We start from the raw sequence: 16,223 nt of genomic DNA, 5'->3' as shown, positions 1-16,223 counted from the left end.
AAATTAATCTTGCAGTGAGTGAATGTCATCCCCCTGCAAATGATGAGTATAAGCACTGCGGCCACAAGTCCCTCAAGATAAGAGACTGTAGGTGTTACACTGATCTCACAGTTGCTTTCACCCCTTATCGAGGAGTAAATTACCATAATTTAAATTTACATTAACCTACAGTTTTGGAAATCTCCCCAAGTTTTTGCAATAATTTTCGTTGATATTTCTGTTTCTGTATAGTACACACACATAAAAAGGACATATTGCATAATCAAGTTGCCAGTCCAAATGCTTTTTATAAAAAAGGTTCATTTTCAAGTGCTGGTTAGTGTTTGCTGGATGTTGGAAATGACAACATTTCCCTATGAGTACACGTTCAACCAGTGTCACAGCCTTCATTAATAAAGCCTTCTAGGAGAAAATTTGCAATTGCGTTTTGAAGATTGTATTACCAAGCATGTTAGCTATCATACAACTTACCATCTTCGAACTCATGAAGAAGTATTCCCATTAGAAACTCTACCTTTATCTACTTGGTATATGTTTGTTTTTCAGTTTATACCTAGAAGAGCATGACTGAAACCCAGTGGCACTGATTTTCTGTCTTTGACAATGCCTCAGGCCATATAAAGCAATGCTGCAAACCAAAGAGCCAGATTAAAAATATTTTTTTTATGTTTAAATCCTCGAGGCTCCAAAAGTAGAAGAGAAAAAATTCAGATAAATACATCCAAGTCAGTTTTGTTAGTGCATAGGATGCTTTTGTTGGATTAAAGACTGGAGGGTGTTGACTATCTATAGGTAATATGGTAATTCAAAAAAACCCAGAAAAATACTTGCAAAACTTCTGAGGATAATCTTATCATTCTCTTTTAAAACCATATTCAGGTATGTTCTCTCCACCCTTCTTAAAAAATAGACAAACAAACCTAAAAAAACTCCCAACAATATAAACCAGCTCCATTTTGCTGAGCCAAGAAAGCTCATAAAGGTGAAGAGCACTTCTCATGGGATATAAAATGTGAGTTGTATTTGGAAAATAAACTCTAGGTTATATTTGGCATTCCTAGCCCATCCACCAAGAACAGATGTTCTGACCTGAAAGTGATATAATTTTGACAGCTGTACAGCAACTCCTCAAATAAATTGCTGTGTTATTGTCAAAGCGGTAGAGATAATTAATTTTTTTTTTATTTTAAAGAGTGATTTCACTCTTTAACCAATTAACTGTGACTTTACATTCATTTTCTTTCAATTGTGAGTTCAGTGTTAAAGTTGATTTGCTCTTGGGGTTTAGTCTTTTCAGAAAAGTTCCTATATTGTTGCTGTCACTAAAGTCATTGTTCTTACTGTTAGACTTTATTTTTATATGACAATATGGAATGAAAGCCTGCCCCCCTTACAGTCAATAAATTTCCATTTGACTTCAGTTGGGCAGGAATCTTATTCCTGGAATCACTCCCATGCTGTCCCTTGCCTACAGAAGGGTGAGAGGGATGGGGAGCAGAAACATTGCAAGGCGGCAAAACCTCTTCATTGGATGTCCTGTGGTCTCTGTGAACTTAATCCCTTAAACCTCAAATCTATGCAACAGGTTTTGTAGGTAGGATTGTGAAGTCAAAGAAGAGGAAGTGAGGACTGGACATACCTATTGATCTCATTCCTGGGGAAGGCTGTCACAAGCTACTTTAGTTTACTTGCTTGGGATCTCCTTGTGATTCTGCTTTAGTGGGGAACCCAGTAGGTTTCTGATGCAAAGGAATTAAACCATTGGAGAGCAGCATATGCCAGAGAGCAGCATGAGGAGGAAGGAGCACACTGAGAGAGACTTGATCTGACTGGAAAAATCAAGTTGTGGATTTTGACAGATGGTTCTGCGTCATCTATAATATGAAATTCATCACTGAGATTTGGATGAGGAATTGACTTTATCACGTTTTATATAGAGACAGCCTACTGCCATATTTTTTTCAGATATGAGTCACACTTTATTGCTAGTGAAAAGCACTTGTCTTTCATTTAATATTTTTGTGAATGAAGTTGTCAAAATCTAGTTTCATTCTCCAGAAATAGCCTGGAGAATTTTCTCTGAAACAGTATCAGGGACATTTGTGCATGCCAAATATTGGTGTTTTCAGAGCAGGGACTGGGACAGGGCTGAAGAGACTGTACAGTTTATGTCTCCAAATTTGCTTCATGAAAGAAGCATAGGTCAGTATACAAGCAGCCTTTATGTCACATCTTAACCATGCCTAAATCAGTCAACCTGTTTAAACTTGTTTCTGGAGTCATATAAAGGCTACCTACTCACTTGACCCTTTCTTGATGGAAGTATCAGTAGTAAAACTACTGGCTTGAGTTCTGAACCTGACCATATCCTCTGCAACTCTAGATAAGTTAATGAAACTGCAGAAGGAACTAGATAAAAGAAACCTAATTTCCCCACAGGCTTTAGTGCATGGCATCCTGGGGTCTTCATACAACTCTAACAAAAGTCAAGCAACTGAAGTGAGGGAACAAAACTTTCTTCCAAATTTCCCCTGTAATTCTCATGTCTGTAGAATCATATGTACTCGAAGAGTTACATTGTTGTGGGGCCAGTATCATCTAATTTCCTGAAAAATAGGGGGTTTTTATCAAAACTGGTCATAAGTAGATACAACCTTGCAACATGCACTTTTTCAAAATCTAATATTTGGATACCTCAAGACAAATTCAGTGTCTGATTTTAAGCCATTTAAATATTGCAGAGCTTGGCCTATTATATTCATTTATCAAACTCCTTGTAGCAGCTCTGAACCCAGAAATTGTAAATAAATTTTCATTTTCACTCACATACAAAGCACAGGAGTTGCAAATTGCCCCAGGTCATTTTTTATCAGCAGGTCCAACAGTGATTAAAGGGGAATTAGGATAATACAGCAGATAACTTGAAAAGGTGATTGAAGTGGCCAATTTGAGAAGATTTTAAATTCAACTACTAGAAGATATATAAAGATGGCCCTTATCTGTGGGATGCAAGTACTGTCCTACAGTAGAAGCTGGGAAAAGCCTATAAGGTTGTTATTGCTCTGTGTGATGGGGCACGTAAAACAAGGCAATGGGACAAATAAAGGCACGTAACATGCCTTGCACTTCACAGAGATGGGAGGTAGGTGGCTCAGTGTACTGTACTCTGCTTTTTTCTATATGATACCAACACAGATTGGTCCAAAGTGGACAAGTCTGTTTTCTATTTTGTGTTCCAGCTTTACACAGATTTGTAATATATGAGATTGGATTGCTAGTTCTTTTTTGTCAGTAATGTGTTATCATCTCTAACTTGGATGCAACTCTTCACAGAAACTCTGTGTTGACTTATTATTTACAGTGAAATCCCAGCTCCTGCCACACAGAAAACCAACATCACACTGGTACTCTTTTCAGCCGTGCAAAGGATTCATGTTAGCTCTCTGCAGACAGGTCACTATTTTCTTATACCTCTACAGTTCCTCTGTTGCATCAGACAAAACAAACTAGAAAACATGGACAGTACTTTGAGTGAGAACGTGAATTACTAACTGAAAAATGTCAGATATGAATTTTAGAAGAATTTCATGTGAAGTTCTGCACTGATATTTTCCTAACGAAACTCCACCATTATAGTGGGACATGTTAAAACTGGCAGTACAACCCTCATGTTCCTGACCAAAGAGCTTGTATAGTAACAGCCATGACCAAACCCAAGAAAATTGGTACAAGTAAAAAGATACTCCACTCATACTAGTCCACTAGATATAGTTTGATCCGGAGAGTCTACAGACTGATCTAGCCTGGAATTTGGTTAACTGGTACACATGTGCAGCTAGAAACAGGTCTTCAGTGGCAACACAGCAGCAAACAAGCACTGTTTTAAAATCTGATATCTTGGGTTTTTAAGTTTAAGTAACGCATTTTTCTAAATCAAAATTTTCCTTCATTATACCTTAACAGACAGTTAAATTGCTCTCCTAGGATATAGGACAAACTTATTTTTAGACTGAAGGAGAAAATACATTTTTACTACTACAGTCCAGTAACACAGTTCTTTTTTTTTTTTTTGAACTGGTAAGTGTTTTGTGAAAGAAACAAAGAAAGAAATACTTGTCAATAATTTTCTCTTTGTGGTTATAATAGCAACTAAGAAATACTGGTTTTCATGAATATAAGCCAGTCTTAAAAAGAACAGTGGTCTTCTCCACTTTGTTGTGTTTTCACAAATGTATGCTGAGATAGCCTAAAACATGCTCAAAGTTATAGCAATACATTTTTCTGTTTATATGCTCATCAGCCACAAGAAGAGATGAAGATGAGTGAGAGTATTGCCTTTTTCACAATTCATCTAGCATATGAAAAAAGACCTATAGACAATTAATTTGTACACTGCTGCATAAACATAATCTTTTTCTGCTAGGTATAATGCACCTTTGAAACAAGCTGCACGTGACCAAAAATCCTGGGGACTTTGGGATCCATTCTGGCTGTGTTACACATAGATCTGTGAGCAGCTCCAAGCTGCACGCTCGCTTCTTGTGATCCCTCGAAAGAGGAATCTATATCCATAATGCATTTTCTTAGCTGGTTTGTTACAAGTTCATCACGCCTGCCACAGGCCTTTCAGAAAGGTCCCTTGTATTTTTCATACCAAACTTGCACATTTAAAATGTTGTGTTTCTCTTGTCACTCATACAAACGGTGTCATCACTGCGGAAGAGTGACGCAGTCCTTGGATAGCTGCATAAGGACCCTGCTGAAAATAATGGTGGTACCTAGGCATGTGGAAGGATGGGAAAGTGGGACCACTACCTTGCATGGAGCTGGCTATAGCAGAGGGTGTAAGAGGCATTCCCAGGCGGCTGTACGGAGGCAGAGATCCTTGGATCGGATGAGGAATGGGTGTAGCTATGGATGCAGTGCTGGTACCCAGGGCACTCAAAGACTGTGGATGCTGAAATCCTGGAAAACTGGTTGAAGAGGAAACCCAGGAGCTGAGGGACAGGTTATCAGATGTTGTAAAGGCTGACCCTGCAAGTAGAGAGAAAGAATGCCTGACACTGGCACTGCAACACACAGAACTGGTAAAACAGCAAAAAGGAAGAAAATCAGTCTTTCACAGCAAGGCTGATTTCAATGACCAGTTGTCACTGGAAATACTTCCCAAATACTTCTCTCTTTATATTATTATTTGCTGGTTGCTGTCCTTTATCACTACATCTTAGATGAATTTCCATTTTAAGAAGCTGTTTGCAGTGGCTTGAACAGTAAAATCAGCTTTGGACATCAGACATTTTTGGTATTAAACACTGAAGCACCTTGTAATGCTGCCACTAAACACTGAAGTATCTACTCTGTCACAGAATCTCACTGCCTTACGTCCTTGTTTTGAAGACATGCTTGTAGCTTTTTGCGTCAGATCCTCATAAGAATTATTTATTTTTTTCCTAAAATTTCAGTGTGGCAAAAATGCAGAAAAATGTAATTTACACTACAAGTTTTTCCTTTTTTTTTTTTACTCCAATAAAATTTGTCAGCCTACATCTTTCCGGTCAACCTGACTATTTCTACAATATAGAACAAAAAATTCTAGAAATGTAAATGTCAAAACTTTTGTTGTACAACTGTGTACAGTGCTTCAAGAAACAACACTAATGCTAAATGATTAAGATGCCAAACTTGTTTGGAAGGTAATTATCTGCTTTTGATCAAATGGAAGTGTTTTGTTTGCCATTTTGTTTTTGGTTTGTTTAATCTGAAAAGTTCCAAAAATTATTTTCACAAATCTTCCTACTCTTTAAAATAATTTTTTTCTGAAGATTGAAGAATCATAAAGAAAAATAAAAATGGTTTCTTAAAATTAGAACTAATTACTTGTTTCATGTTGACAGTAAAATGTTGGGGGAAACAATAATTTGTTTGGATAATTACACATGGTCATTTTCAAATAATCTGGTTACTGTATTGCCCTTGACTTCTGTAGTTCCTCTATGCATCTAGTCATCATCATATGTCTGATTTCTAGAAATGGGGAATACAATAAAATACCATAAATAAACTCTCTTTATTCCTCTTCAAACAATAATTCAACTCATGTCCCTTCTGTGTTTTCTCTCTTGACCAATTTTCTTAATTTAGAAAATAAATTTATTGGCAAGAGTGTCTGACAAAATACAATTTCAAGCCAGTATTGCAAAACATTCAGAGACAAAAAACCAGTTTCACGAATCTGATTCTAAAAGACAGGTTCATCCAAACTGTGAAATGAAAAAAACATGAAGACATTTATCTGTCAAGGTAAACTTACTTGAATTAAGTATAGTAACCAATTACAGACACATATTCAAACCAAAACTATAAGCTAAAAAAACAATAGAAAGAAAAAATGCAAATTGTTATTGTTAAAAAATCATCAATCTCTTAAGGGATATATTCTCAAATCAGAAAGACAGATAGTTACAATTAACTATCCAGTAACAGTAAAAATAAATCATGTGAATTCAGCAGTGGAAACAAACTTGAACCAAATCCTGACCCTACAACTGAACCAAATCCTAGTCACTGGGAAGTTAGGATCTAGAGACGAACTCTAAGGATAATACTTTACTCACAGACCACAGCAAAACCCTTGATAAGTCAGGGAGTATCTGAGCATTATTGTGCCACAGGAAAAGCAGAACGCTAATCTGGATTTACCTAGAAGGTTTACATTTGGCTCTGTTCCAGGTGGCTACTATGAATCCTCTGTGTGAATGCAGATTTGCATTAAAGACTTTTAATTGGATTTGTACCTTTCCTATCTGTTAATTCCTTTGGAAATACATGCCTTGTGATGAATATGCTACTGTAGGCTAGCAGCTTCCATCTTTAGATGGCTGAAATCATCTGAGGAGAGAATGCTCTGGGAGGATGCTGAAGTAATTAGAAAGTCTATCACTGTTATTTATTTCTTTGTTCTATGCAGAATAAAGTATGTGATTCTTTCTCATTAACAATTGTGAGATGATCAGAAGGCTGGAGCACCTCTCCTGTAAGGAAAGGCTTAGAGATTTGGGGTTGTTCAGCCTTGAGAAGAGAAGGCTTTTGGGAGACCTAACTGCAGCCTTTCAGTACACAGAGGACCTATAAGAAAGTTGGGAACAAATTTTTTAGCACGACCTTTGTGACAAGGAGTAATGGTTTTAAACTAAAAGTGATTAGATTTAGACTAGATATAAGGACAAAATTTTTTACTATGAGGGTGGTGAAACACTGGCAAAGGTGGCCAAGAGAGGGGCTGGGGCCAGGAAATATGCAAGGTCAAGATGGGTGGGGCTCTGAGCAACATGATCTGCTTGAAGATGTCCCTGCTCATTGCAGGGGGGTTGTACTAGATGACCTTTAAAGGTCCCTTCCAACCCAACCTATTCTGTGAATCTCACAAGGAACCTCCTCAAGCATCCTTTACTCCTCCAACTGCAGTCGTCTCTAATTGCAGCTTAGTACTCCAAAAAATGTCACATACCGTATTTGCCAGCACCAAGGAAATGTGCTTTAGTAATTCTGAGGCAACTGAGGCCTCAGAGAGCTTATAACACATGCCACCCAGCAACATGCATGTATTTGGCTGTCAACTCTCATATGTATGGAAGAACATCCATCAGCTTTGCATGCAAGATTGTTTTAAAATGCATTGGAAGAAATGAAAATATCCATGGATTTTCAGTAAGAACATTATTTCTCTCCTTGTATCTTGGAGGACCTTTCCTTATTTGAGGATACCAGACTTAAAGAGAGACCGAAGGCAGTACCAGTTGCTCATCTGCAAGAGCAGTATGTTTTACCCTCTGTGCATGCCTCTGGTTGCCCAGAACAATCACATCCCACGCTAGCATATGGCTCACAGATTAGAAAAAAGTTCATTGCCATAATTCATAATCTTCCTCACTTACTCACTTGCCATATTGTGAGCAAATGCAGAACTGTACCCTTTTACTATACATAAAATTAATTGTAATAAAGTATTATTTCCTTCTATGCCACCTTCCTAGGGAAGAGAAAGGATTTAATGACCAGCTCTCATACTGAGGTTTACTTTGTTCATTTTGTCACTCCCAAAGGAGGACAGCATACCAGGGAGAAATTTAGTTTTTGAAAAGGAGATGCCTTGCTCTGAGCCCTTCTGACAAGGGAAAATTTAACAGTCTTCAACAATAGCTGGCCTAAGATCTAAGATGACATGAAGCGAGGTAATCCCCCAGAAGTATGTGAAAGGATGGTATCATACCAGGTGAGGAGTTGCTCCAGAAACTCCATAATCTAAGAACCTGCTCTTAGAACAGACGTGTAAGAACAAGCCCACCTAATCACATTTTATTGAAAAGCCAGTCATAGTTAAAAATAAGTGTTTTTCCTGCACAAGTCCAAAGAGCTTATGACCAGAAATAAAGCTCTTATCTTAGCAACACTGTATGAAGTTAGAGGACAAGACAAGGGCACTGCCAGTCGGAAGACAGATAGAACTGCTTTACCTCAAGTGGCTGTGGCATATCAGGCAGGTCACAAAGTCAACATGCAAAGTATAATGCAACACAAGTTTATGCTAGTCAGCAATCCCATAGGATGGATTTGAGATCTATTTCCAGTGGCAGATTGTGACAGATGCAATTTGTCCAGTAAGTATTCCCACAAAGAACAAATCTGTCTTGCTACTACTTTGTTACTGCTAAAGCAGACAAACTGATAAAGCATTTGAGAGCTAATTGCCCCAACAGGAAAAGCACCTTTTAGAGACTAAGAGACAACAATTAAACATCAATTTTCCAGGGAGCTACAGACTTTTCTTCCTGTGGAGGCAAAGCAAGTAACTACAGGCTGGTTGAAGATAGTCAGAACTAAGTCCTCTGTTCACAGAACGCTGGAGGGACAGCAAGTGGCACATCTATAGGGTACTTTACAAATGGTGCAGGGCCCAGCTAGTAAGTCCTGCTAAGAGATGGGCAGTGTTATCTTGTTCTCAGCATCATGGTAATGAAGTTGCCTGGTTTTCAGACATCTTGAAGAGGAAGCAGAGCTGATTCTCTTCTGATGGCAAAGACTATATTAGCAACCCTAGAGCTGCCTCCTGAACTGAACCACTTACACCAGTGCCGTGGGCACATCAGATGTCCCAAAGAACCAGAAAGTAATAAATACTCTTCTTCATTATAGGAATTCATGGCAGAGAGACACATCAGAGAAATGCTTTAGAGTACCACAGAACTGATTGTGGCCCTGCTTTTCTCAAGCATAACTCAGTCACCACAGTTTACCTATTGAGCACATTTTCCTACCTCTGCTTTGTGTTGCCTGGCTCTCATCTCCAAGATCGTCTTCTCCTCCATAGGTTCGAATGGGGGATCGGGCATAGGAATGCTTTTGGATAAGGCTCTCCACACTTTCTCTGTAAAAGGAAACAACTTCCTGTATGAACATCATCCTAAACAGCATCCTAATTCATTTGGTTAAATACAGTACCTTTTTCCTGTCCAGATCACAGTTCTCTCACACAGACTCTCCAAATTACTTAACAAAAGACTTACCTCATAGCATGACATTGAAAATACTGAATTTGGCCTGTGATTTTTTAATATGGCTGATCACCTCTTACCTGCTTATTCAGCAAAATAGAGTGAACTTGCTACTGTGTTCCCTGGATGTGGTCTCAGACAGCAAATGTAAGACCAACACTCTTCATAAATTTTAAAATGCAAACTCTGGAGTTATTTGTGCTGAGTGATTGGTCTGGGTTCAAAGAGAAACCAGTGCTCCTTTCAAACAAGCTTTTGAATTGCACATGACCACTTCATCTGCTGCTCTCCCGTTTTTCTGAAATCAGGGGCAAGAGACAGCTCAGTTCTAACCACACTTTCTCATCATCAGACTCGAGGGCAGTTCGTAGCAGGAAGTCTGCAGATACTACTGATCTCGTGCCACATCTATTCTGGGAGGTTAGATGTGTCTGCCAGGCCCCTGCCTCACTGTGGCACAAAGCACTGAAGTTACCCAAACCATTTTTAAATAGAAGGTAAGCATATCTACACGATAAGCCTTAGTAGTTTGTAAGGAAGATCCAACCTTACACATTCCCAGCGCGTTTCCATGTAAGTAGGTGGCATTATACCAAAGCTGAATATGACCCGGGCACATTTCCAAAATGGCTTTGACCTTTTGTTCCTATTTAAGAAATCTAAGTAGCAATAGCTGCTTAAAATCTGCTGTTTAATGAAGGTTTTTGTCTGACTTTACCATTTGTCCATTCATACTTGCTAATGCCCTTCGCTTGGAGAGTGTGCCTGTTGCAGAAATTCCAAGGAAAAATATTTATCAAGTAACATGATAAATCACAATGGCACATGTTTTCCTTTCCTACAGAAAGTCCATTATGGTCATTTTGTCCTTGGTCTATCACTGGCATCATTACTTATGCTAGTCTCCTCAGAAAAAAAATAAATAAAAAGAGGATCTTATCAAAGTGATTTACTTGTGTCAGGATTGGAAGTGGACTGAAAGCAATGGCAGTTCCTACATAGAGGATGATATAATTGGATTACTGCCTTTTAAGTGATTGAAAACAGTAGGCATATCGGGGCTATCTTGAAGAAGATTTTACAAAGAAAAAGACAGATGGCATTGTTTACATTATGTGCTGAATGCCTCTTGAAACATAAGGCTTTTTTTCTGAAGCAGAATGTGAAATGCAAAGAATTTTACTTAACCAAAAAGACGATCTCCTATGAGTACAGCATAACAGAATAATGAATTAGACCAGTGTTGTCTGAGTGATTTAGATAACAGTATATAAACCTATTCATAACCGAAGAATGACTAGTTTTTAAAGGTCTGAAAAATAAATGCAATTCAGGTGATTGTCTGTGTTGTCTCTATTGACTTTATTACTAGTAAATGTCTGCTTATACCGACAGACATTACAGCATGTAATAATATCCTGATGCAACAGAAACAATGCAGGCTCTGACTTTAGTGTAGTGGGCCAATTTCATCTCCAAACATTGGATCCTATGGTGGCTTGGGGATAAACTCACCCTAATAAATTTACATTTGAATTACCTACAGGGATTTAATGCTGAATCAAATGCCCACAATTATTGCAGACTAAATTCTTTCCAGATGGATTTGTATGCTAGACAGAGAACTCTATTATTCTACATGGTTGTCTTCTTTCTAAGGAAAAAGAGAGATGACTTCTAAGTGAACTCTGAATCTGCAAAGTTTGAAATCAGGGAACTATGTGGTAGGTTTATTTATTTAATTTTTTTAATGTAGTGATGCAGGTAGTATGCTAAAGGTTTTGGAAGATTAATCTCATTCATTGGCACAAGAGGCAAAGGTTTTTATGGCAGAGGGAACAGTCTAATGTGGAAGCTTGGACGAGGGAAGGCAACTAATTTCACAAAAGCAGTTCCTTTTGTGCAGCTGAGATTTAATATTTAAAACTGTATATGCTTATCTTGCCTAACCATGTAGGTTATTTATGCTATAATCACAAACACCTACTGATTTTTCAATTTAGAGGTTGAGGCTGTGATTGACATCATGAGTGCAAAGCATTGGGATTCACACCAGAATTTAGGCACCTGACCCCCATAGCCTTTAGGTGGACCCTGTTCTTTCCATATACAACATATGTTGCATATAAACCCCCAAACAGACCTACAAAATGCAAAAGGCTGAGCACAACTAAGTGTGCAAAAGGAAACAGAAAAAACCAGGAAGTGGTGTGTTTTCTCCACTCATGCAGTATATCTCTAAGTTATTCCTCCAAGCACTATTTCTTCCACTTGGAAAAACAAGAGCAGAAGTCTGCACTTAGGTTTCTTTCCTTCCCTTTGTGTTTCAAAGGAAAGGGGTGGTGGCCTCTGAACCATGCTGAAATATTCCATGCTCAGAAAACACCACCCAGAGAGTAGTTAGAGGAGACAGAGATTTCAGCTCATCTAATCTATGGAAACATTTGGAGTTTACTCCATAGGTTGGAAAGAGGAAGCTAACTTCTTTACCCTTTAAAGACAAAGGTGTCTTAGGGCTTACTCCAATGCAGATAGGTAGGAGGAAGAAAAACTTTAACAAAATTTAAGTGTCTGTGAAATCTAGTTCAAAATGCAGAAACAAAGCTGGCAGTTTGGAACACAGATTTCTTCTTATACTCGTTTCCATGGGGGCCAAAAGGACTTAAATCTCAAAATCTTCCTGAAAATCTTTTTTATGGAAGAGTGAACTCTTTAGGTTAACCCAAATATGGTGCTCTGTAGAGTGGATTAGTACAACACATTTTTCAAGTCCCAAAATATTACGATAACAGTACTACTAAGAGGGAAAGACATTATTTACTCTGGCTTTATAGTTCTGTGTACAACTTCAGATATCTCAATATGGTTCAAAGGATTTATGGAAATAATTTTTAGAATTACTGAATGATAAATCAATATTTACCATGTTATGATTCTATGCTCAATTTCAAAAAATAGCAAGTGAAGAGTATGGTGGAGGTTTTTTAAAGCTTTCTTTGAGTGTTTTTAAGTGCTGTTTCACACTAAACTGTTTGAAGAACAAAGTGACTTCCAGTCACTCAATACCCAGCTTCTGTCCTTCTGTTTCTTTGTTCATGATCAGACAATTGTTATCTAATGTGTCTTAGAACTCCACAGTTTCTTCTATTATCAATAAGTTAGCAATAAACTTTGTTCTGAGAGATCACAAGCTGCCAACTGAATAAAGGAAAGATGTTTTCTTTTTGTCAAATTCTTTTGTGTTGTCTACCAATAATTTTCAGTCTCCCAGTCTTCACTTAAACTCATATATTGGAAATACCCAGAGGAGGAGAAAAAGCACGCACATAGGCACAAATTTTTTTTACTATGATTAAGTTTTGCAATGTTTACAACTGGATAATAGTAGCAGGTAACAGGCTGGAGAAGAGTAAGTTAGGGACTGAAGCTGTTTGAGAAAAAGGAAAAAGAACCTCGTGCCAAATGGAAAGGAAAAAAACTAAGCCCATATTGGCAAGCACAGCCACAGAGAAGATGCCGAGGCAGGACAAATGTGAGGAGGGGTAACAGGGAAAAAGAGCTCAGGCTAATCCCAATAATCTACATTCCAACAGGAGCACACCTTGAGCCCAATCCTGTCAATAAACCTTATTATGAATGAAGCACTTCTCTCCTTTGTGCAAGAAATAAACCAGCAAAATTTGAACTTGAAACCAAAGGACATGAAGGGCTGAGAGAATTCATCAATTAGCAAGGGTTTAGGGTGCACAGGGAGCATCTTGCTATTCTGCAGGTTGACCTCTTGATTAAACATTTCACTCTTGTCCCTGCTGGCAAATGATTCCAAAACTAAACTTCCAGTTTGGGATGCTTTATATTGTGCAGCTACAAGCTGAGTCTTTGGCCTTGTTTAGTTAATAGTGCCCTGTACATACAGAGTAGCTTCAGGGGACCAAAAATAGATAGGAAAATCCTTATGTAGCTGACAAATGACTCACTAACACTTTACAGACCAAACCCAAGATCTTGCCATGGATTTGAACTGGGAGCCAGGTTCAAGCTCCTTTGAATACAATGTGCTAAAGCCAAATTACAGTGAGAAAGAGCAGGTGGCAGAGCTGGACACTCTGAACTTATGTCCTCTGCATAAGTTACTGCTTCAGGAATGGCTATCAGAGGCACAAATTTCAGAGCAAAGCTGAGCAGCTTCTTAGCATTATCTCTTTTTCCCTCCCTCTTTCTATCCAGGTGCTAGGTATGTAGAAAGGTAAGGATATCCTCAGAATCTGCTCCCTGTTCCTGGTGTCATGGGGTTGCTTTTTTCTTTTGCTTTGTTTTTTTTTAGTTTTTTCTTTATAAGGAAAGGCAATGCCAATAAAAAATAATAGCAGAAAAATAGTAAAATAATAAAACTGACAACCATGTTTTGCTTGGCCTTTCAGTCCAACACAAAGAAAAATACAGAACAGGATATAAAGTGTATGAATTATCAGTTTGCAGCCTGAATGACTTCTTTAGTTCTGCATTTCAAAGGTTTCCTTTTTTCGTAGCTGCCAGTTAGTATGTTTGGAAGAATGCCCAGATAACAGAAGACGTCAGAAGTGAGGTAAGGTGAAGACAGATGGAATAAATGGACTGAGAAGGCACAAAAATAAACTTGTCGGAAGTCAAACTGTAGTAGAACTTCTTTTTTAAGGGAAAAGATGACTAATTTGTCCAAGGCACAAGTGCTAAAAACAAGTTTGTAAAAAAAAAACCAAAACACACAAAACCAAACCCCCCCAAAAAACCCAAGAAAACCAACAACTACAAAAAACTAACTAAACAAAAAGACCACACATCACCCCAAAAAAACCAAAACAACACAACAGGAGGAACAAATACATTTCCGTAACAGCAGCTATGAGTGAACAACATATGCTGTCAGAACCCCTGCTCAGCCTTTGTGTTCCTGTGGCTTTTATTTGCTATTTTACACATGCACAAACATACAGACATATTACTTGGCTACATATACTTGCTCTTACACTGGTAGATGAATATTAGAGGCTGACCATAGGAACCTAATTCAGCTCTGACATGGTATGGACCAAATCCTTGACCAAAACATTATAGCTCCATTCTACTGCTTAGCCTAAAACAATTCCAACCAACCAGGGATGAAACAAGGCCTACAGGCTACATTGGCCCACATGAGCTGAAGTCTGATTTGGCCCAAAAGCTAATACACAGCCACAAAACACTTTCACATGAAGTTAAAATTATTGGGTAAGTGTTGGATGGATGCACTACTCCAAGAATATATACCATTTTAAGAAAGAAGGGAAATGAGACTTGAATTACGAAAAATCTAAGTTTTGATGATTGTAGAAGAAAGAACAAGTGTACCTCCACAATGATTTTTACTGTCACCCTCTCAGTAAAAATTCAGCAATTCTGGGAGAGCTATAATACATATGGATGTGATGTAGCCTGGCTGAATCCATGACATGGGAAAAGTAATGACATTTACGAAGAAGGAACATGATGTTATCAATATACTCCATTTCTCTCAACTGCAAATAAAAATGAGAAAACTATCTTACATAGCCAGCCCCATGGAGCTCCACCTCACCCAGTGACTGCAACCATTTACTTCTGTAGGCAGAAGATGAGAGGTGAGGAGAGAGCAGTACTGAAACAGTGAATGGGAGAAGACCCTGGAAAACCCACTCTGGGCTGAAACCATAGGTCTAATTTGACATCATCCCCTACTGTCATGCACACACTACATCTGCATGAGATGAGTGGAAACTACTAGAAAATCCAAACATTTTTATACCATTTTGCATAAGTAAAAAGTTAGATAACAGTACAACTAAGTAGAAAATGAGCTGGGGTATGCATGCTTACAACGTTGGGAACTAAAGAGGTTTAAACTGGTATAGAGGGCTTTCTGCTGGATAAAAAGGAACAGTTGCCTGGCTAACAACAAGCAAAGTCAGAGGAACCAGATTTGAAGTGAATAAATCAGGTGTCTAAACAAAGGCAGGTAGTGCTTTAAAGATGTGCTAAGACGTCAAGCCATCTGCAGTGGTCTGGAAGGAATGATCTGGAAAACACGGATAATCCCCTCACCCATTTGGAGCAGCAGCTGAAGGCTGGAAAAGCATCAGCAATATCTGAAATGGCACTAGATATGAGGCATTTAGGTACCAGAGTTTCTGGTATTTCTCCCTAAATTCAGGATTTCCCTTCCTCTCCAAACCTAAACATAAGAGATGATACCTCGTGGCTGGTTGCTGACATTCACAGACTGAGAACTAGCTGGGGGTAAAAGATAATCTGGGAGTTTGAGTCGTTGGAGAACTATGACAAAGCTATACTTAACCATCCACATGGGAGTAGATCACAGAGTGTATATATGTGTATTTCTGGCTGCTGGTAGGGGGCTTTCAAGAGTCAGGAAAGTTCTTCTAGATGAGCAGTAAGCAGTGGAAATGGGGAGGAAGGCATCTCTGTGAGGTGAGCAGGGAAGGGATAGAAGAGAGTTTGTTGTGCACAGCACATCATCAAGCATATGGCTTTGACTCATACTTTAGCAGGGCAGTGCCTATATCCAGGCATTAGCATCCATTTTGCTTACAGCCTTGTAAGCCAGTACGATGTATTTCCATATCTCATACATGAAGCTCCTCAGGGGAAAATTCTGAA

General features: G+C 38.5%; 1 protein-coding gene across 1 annotated transcript in view; it reads right to left on the bottom strand.

Annotated features, from left to right (window-relative positions):
* Positions 1–4,680: 4,680 nt before the first annotated feature.
* Positions 4,681–16,223, bottom strand: part of TBX20 (T-box transcription factor 20) — a 34,024-nt gene continuing 22,481 nt past the window's right edge. Inside the window, exons 7-8 of the mRNA XM_008920948.3 lie at positions 9,315–9,424; positions 4,681–5,034 (exon numbers count right to left, since the gene is read on the bottom strand). Coding sequence (XP_008919196.1) covers positions 4,694–5,034; positions 9,315–9,424 — 451 coding nt within the window. The 3' untranslated portion in view covers positions 4,681–4,693. The remainder of the gene's footprint in view (positions 5,035–9,314; positions 9,425–16,223) is intronic.

This window comes from Manacus vitellinus, unplaced genomic scaffold, assembly GCF_001715985.3.
Source record: "Manacus vitellinus isolate BGI_N305 unplaced genomic scaffold, ASM171598v3 scaffold_3_pilon, whole genome shotgun sequence".
Taxonomy (NCBI): Eukaryota; Metazoa; Chordata; class Aves; order Passeriformes; family Pipridae; genus Manacus; species Manacus vitellinus.
Note: the sequence above shows the minus strand (reverse complement) of the source record. Positions and strands in the feature narration are given on the sequence as shown.